We start from the raw sequence: 6,051 nt of genomic DNA on the forward strand, positions 1-6,051 counted from the left end.
TTTTATTATTATTATTATTGTTTACTTTAAGAAAATAAATGGGTTTGATTTTTATATTATGTTGACTATAGGGTTATTATTATTAACTAAATCATTATTTTATTTCAGCTTTACGTCAAAATATTTTTAATGTATAAATATTAGATTAAAAAAAACCTAAATAAAAACAAAACTACAAACAGTGCCTGTGCAACACTAAAATCAAATTCAACCTAAATAGTAATTATTAAAAAATAATAATAATTTTAAAAATAATGAAGGCACATAAAATTAATAAAATATTAAATTAATAAACTAAAAATATAAAAACAAAAGCTAATTCGAAATATGTATAAAAGCTATAAATACTACAAAAACAACACTTAAACTGGTGAACACAACCAATGTACATAAACAAAATCATGCCAGGCCAGTAGTTTGCTTTCCATCATTTATAATTTCCTTTATTCTGTTACAAACAAACATAGCGTTTTCTAAATATAGACTTGTAAATCTCCAGAAAAAAAAAAAAGAAAAGAAAAAAAAGGTTTAACCACGGGAAAAATGGAAGTCTGCCTGTTCTGATGGAGGCAGTCTAGTATGGGACAGGGTTTGATGGGATGTGTGGAGATACTTTGAGTATCTGAGACCTGAGCTCTTGACAGTGTCCTGCAGTAAACATGAACTCGCTCCGTAACTTCAGTATCAAGTAACAGATAGAAAATGAATCGAGCAAATATATATATATACGGAGAATGCCAAGAACCTGAGTTTAAACCAGATGAGGGCATTCAGATGTTAAAATCTCTGCTGAACACATAAGATATTGGAAAAATAGCTTTGATTGTTCTATGAATTGCTGCTCTTGTGCGTATGATCAGGTAAAACGTGGTTGACACATGGATGCTGTTAAGAGCTCGGGTGAGTCACCTGGAATAACAGAACATTCAGTCAGAGGTTTTCCAATCTTTCGTACAGTAGTACAGAGGTATTGTTCATTCAAAAAGTATGCGGATGCCCCACAGAACTTTGCACAAATCCCAACCTCAGGAAACAGGAAGACAAATCGGCCAATTGTAAGAGTGGGCGACGAGCCCGACAGGAAATTAACTTCTGAATGAGTATTGCTTCCTGTCCCTGATGTGATTTTTAATTTTTTTTTCTGTGACATTAAGGCGGAAACAAAACAAACTTTTACAGCACATATTCTCACATATATATTTATATATAATACATATGAAATAAACACAGCCAAGTTCAGTCGAAAGAAAGTCCATTTATGGTGTTCTGGAGAGATTTGTGCCCAATTTCATATTTCAAATGGACAGGTTAAACGGAAAAAAAAAAAAAAAGTGCTGCGATATTCAACTTCACTTTGAAAATTAGCAGCCTAGAGTGTTTTAATGCATCTATACCCCTTCAAAGTGAAGAAAAACGGCTTTTGAAATGGCTTTTTGTTGTCATTTGCATTTTTGAAACAATTTGTCAGTGATCTGAGTTCTTCAACATGACACATTCACTTCACTAATAGTACTGATGGGTCCTACAGTCAAAATGAATGCACACTTGATCAACAAATGCTGCAGATTTAGACACGCCAGCGTAACCACAAAGTGCTAGAAACATAGCAATTCTCCTTCCTAAAGCGAGCTTGAACAACGAGTCGTGTTGTAAAGCCAACTCAGCCTCCCTTGAGTCCCGAATGGTGCCTCCCATCTACAAATACTCAGTTTAGCGGAGCAACCCGAACAGCAGCTGAGGAGGGGGGCAAGCGGGGGGGAAACGCAAGAATGTCCTGCCAACAGCTGCTGTGTCACGCTTTCTATTGCCGTTCAGGCTCGGCTGCCAAATCAAGGGCCTGTTTTTTTTAAGGTTACGCAGAAAACGCTCTATGCTGCATGCTACAATGCCAAATGACAGGTTTTTCTCTACCCTACAGCTTCAGCGGCCCACCATCACGTGTAGCGGATGCAGTCTGCTGATGTAATAACATTTGCAGTAGCATGCAATCGGCTCAACAATCGGGCCCTTGTGCCTCGCCACACTACAGAGCAAATGGCACAGCTGAATCCATGGCCACCAGGGCAGGAATGTTCACCCTCTTCATGCTTCTAGCATTAAAATAACCAGCCTGCTAAGTCAGCGAGCTGTTGAGGAGAAACAGCTGCTGCAATCGTGGAAGTACAGAAAACGAGTGCAGAGATTGGCATCCATTAACAATTCTGCAGCCAACAGATAATAAATCATTTCATAACATAGGATGCAATTCGTCTGTCTTGCATTTTAGGAAAGATCACAGCAGTACACATGACTTCAACAGCTGCCATTTAACACAAAATAGGTCAAAGGAGGCCTTGCAAATCAGCACAAAACACTGTTGCTCCCCAAAAAAAATGTTACAAAAAAAATTTCTTCAATTCTTCTCCGTGGATGCAAGCATATCGAATTTTGTGTTTTTACTAAAGTGCATGGATGAAATGTGTTTAAAGTTAACAATCTTTCTCCATCATAACCTACTGGTCTACTTGGTTATTTTAGTAATATTTTTGGTGAAAGGCTAAACAAAAATATCGCATTAATATAGCTGCAGATACTACGCAAGAGAAAGCAATAATTTAAATAAAAAGGCAAATGAGGGACGGGCATGCACAGAAATGGAGACCACCGAAAAGACGTTTGATATTAATCGCGAAGAAAGAAAACGTAACGAAGTGCATGCTGTAAACTCAAAAAGGTTGTGGGAGGAGCTTGGGAGGGTGACGTTTTCGCTAATCTCATGTATATTATAGTCTTCCACAAAAAAAATACACTGGACAGTCTTCCAATCCCAGCTTATTTATCTTTTTTTTTTTACAAAATTAGCTTCTTGAGCTTTAATAATTCTTTAGTTTATATATAATTTTTACTTTGCGTATTCAAAAATATGCTGGTTTGTTTACGTATTCTCTGAAAAAGAAGAATCTCACATTAAAAAAAAGACAACGCAAAAGGGGATGGGGTGAAAATACACTCGCCCATGTAGCGCTTTTCTTTTATATTAACTAATATCACATGTGTGTTGACTTAAGCAATCTATCCTTAAATATTCAGAGGGCACTTGGACCCAAGTCTGAAAAAACAAAGCTTTCTGTGTGTTGACCCCGAAACCAAAATGCCCCACCGGTCCATAGTGGAATGATGTGCATAAAGCAACCATTTTCATCATTAATGCCTGTAATGAAGTCAGATTATGACTTTAAAAAGTCTCGCCATGAACAGCTGAGACACACAAACACAAAATCAGGGGTCAAATCATGCTCCAAATCTTAATTTAAAACATTTCAATGCTCAATCAAATTGGCCAAATCATAAAAATCATGCTGATGTGAGAACAAAAAGCCTAAAATAATAACTTAGGGAACATCTGTCTATAAAAGGGAAAAAATCATCTGAGAACACAACTTCTGATGTACGTTTAGAAAGACTCATGCTGCGTTGGTAGAAAACACACCATGGCCAGTGACGCAATATATGTATACTGTATATATAAATGTATCTCCTCTAAAAATATGTTGGACAGTATGCACCCTTATAGCCTGGTTTTATCATAATTCAGCAGCCTTGGCGCTGATGTAACAAAGGTTTAATTGCTAACTAAGACAATTAAACTCGCTGGTTTCACAGGACAGGGCAGCATCAGAAATAAATCAAAACCCACGAGACATCCTTCGCCCCATGGCTTCAATATAGTCGACCCGCCTCCCCCTCCCCTAAACCTCACCACATAGATATTTCACAGATCTATTTTTTCTGTCTGATGAATATTTTAGTAGGCTATTTGAGTTCAGTTCATGCACTTATTGTTTCACACGTCCGGTCATCTCCTGGGGTCAGTCGTCGTCCACCACCTCGCCCTCGGACTCTTCTCTCCTCTCGTACACCTTATCCCGGTGTTTCTCCTGGATCTCCTTCATCTCCTCGGCGTAGCGGCAGAAGGCTCCTCCGAACTTCCCCCAGGCCTTGAAGGGGATTGTGATGGAGTTCCTGTAACTGGGCTTGACCTCGCTGACCCTCAGGAACACGCCGTACTTGTTGGAGCCGACGTCGAAAAAGAACCTCTTGGAGTCCACCATGATGGAGGTGCCCTCTGGGAGATCGCCGTAGGCCACCGCGGCCCCGGGCCCCCCGCTAAGCTCCTCGTCCTCCCCGCCGTAGTCGTCGATGAGCTTTGCCAGAGCGTCTCGGAACTCGATCAAGCCCTGAGCCGGCAGCGCGATGGTTTGGCCGGCCTGCACGTTGCCCCCGGGACCGCCCCCTCCGCCGACGCCGAAGCCGGGACCTCGGTTGAGGGTCTGGCGGATGCGCAGGAACCTCCCGCGCTGGTTCTCCTTCAAGTCGAGGTATTACCCTCCCCTCTCACGCACCAAGAACTCGCTCTTCAGCGCCCGCCGCGGGGCGCCGTCCTCGCCGCCTGACGACTGTGCGATCTGCTCCGGGCTGCTCGGACCCAGCTGGGCGTAGTGCTCGATGAAATCCCCGAGGTAGTCGCGGAACTCGGCCGCCACGGACATGGAAAGAGTCAGGCGGCTCTTGGAGCCCCCGGCGCCCACCTCCGCTATCTTAATGAAGCGGCCCTTCGCGTTTTGCTTGACGTCCAAGTAGAAGCGCTTGTTCTGGATGTCCAGGCGCTTGGACGCCAGCTCCTGGGTCTCCTGCTCCCGCTGGACGTGCTGGAGGCCCCCGCGCTCGCTCCCGCTGTCTCCATCCGCCATCTTCAGCACCTCCATCCAACTTCTCCCTCAGAGAAACGCTCCTCTCTGCCCTTCTCCTGCACGCACGACGCACGGCACAGCACCACAGCATTGGTCTCACATCTGCCAATAACAAGCGGCGTGCGCTCGCGGGGTCACTAATAGGTCTGCGCGCTTGTCATTCGGGGCGTGAGGGAGGTGCGCTCGGGCTCCATTGGTCAGAGACATTTCCTCCTCCTGTGCAGGCATTTCCTGTCCTTCTGGAGCTCAGCTGAAGCTTTGAAGGAGAACTAACAAACATTATATATTTTTTTTAATCATAAAAGTACTTGGCTGCTTTGTACTGCCAGCGCAACAATGCAATAAAAGTGACAGAAAAGAAAACAGATACAAATATGACGTGCATTTGATGTTTATATCATAATATAAAATAAAATAAAATGAACAAGACAGTATTGGACTATTGTACCTTAAACTAGAAATAAATGGAAATTAACAGATGCACTTCATCTTTTTTTAACACTATTTATATAAGTATTTTTAGGCTATATTAAAATTTAAAAAACGAATACTTTAAATGTAATGAAATTCTATCTCCTATAAAATGCATAGGCCTACAATGTCATTTTTGCATAACGGTTTTATAAAGTGCTACGTATTTCTGCGTATTTTATTTTAAAATCTGACCCAGGATCAGCTGTTTTCCCCCTTCTTGAATTATGAGCTATGACGTAAACGCTGACTGTAGATCAGCTGAACTTCGCCTTTATGTGAGGATGACGTCAAACGTGACGTCGGTCTTTAATTCCCGAGTTCAGTATGTTGCGTGAAAGTGATTGTGAAAAGCGCGCACATGAAAAATCATCACTCTTGAATCGCTTTTAATTGTAGAAGGCGATACACCAGCATGTAACTGGTTGAATAACACTGTTTTTTGTGTGTGTGTGTACAAATGATTGCAAATTGTTTTTAATTATTGCTCTGTTCGTAATATTGTCATTCCAATAAAAAACTGTGAATCTGAGAATTAATTATACCAACATAGCATAATTATAGTAATAAACCATTTCTAATGAATACTAGAAATCATATTTCATTGATATCTCATAAGGTAGCCTACTTCTAAGTTCAAAAAATAATTCGCTATAATTATTTACCTATTACATCCATGCATATAGCTACAGTGTCTTGAATCCCCCATGAGAAATTTTAGCACAATTTTCTACCTCAAGCTTCACAATCATCAAAATTCATGCCATATTCATTGCGCACTGCAAACAACTCTTGAATCTTAATAAAACGTCCAATGGTCTGAGATAAAATGTTAATAACAAATTATAGT

The 6,051-nt window shown here is 41.0% G+C and overlaps 1 protein-coding gene across 1 annotated transcript; it reads right to left on the minus strand.

Moving 5' to 3' along the window:
- Positions 1-413: 413 nt before the first annotated feature.
- On the minus strand, positions 414-4,945 carry LOC109097919 (transcriptional activator protein Pur-beta). Its single transcript, XM_019111541.2, is given in 1 exon segment — positions 414-4,945. A coding segment is annotated over 1 exon segment (897 nt). The 5' UTR covers positions 4,746-4,945; the 3' UTR covers positions 414-3,848.
- Between the last annotated feature and the right edge of the window lie 1,106 nt (positions 4,946-6,051).

This window comes from Cyprinus carpio, chromosome A10 (genome assembly GCF_018340385.1).
Source record: "Cyprinus carpio isolate SPL01 chromosome A10, ASM1834038v1, whole genome shotgun sequence".
In the NCBI taxonomy this organism is placed as follows: Eukaryota; Metazoa; Chordata; class Actinopteri; order Cypriniformes; family Cyprinidae; genus Cyprinus; species Cyprinus carpio.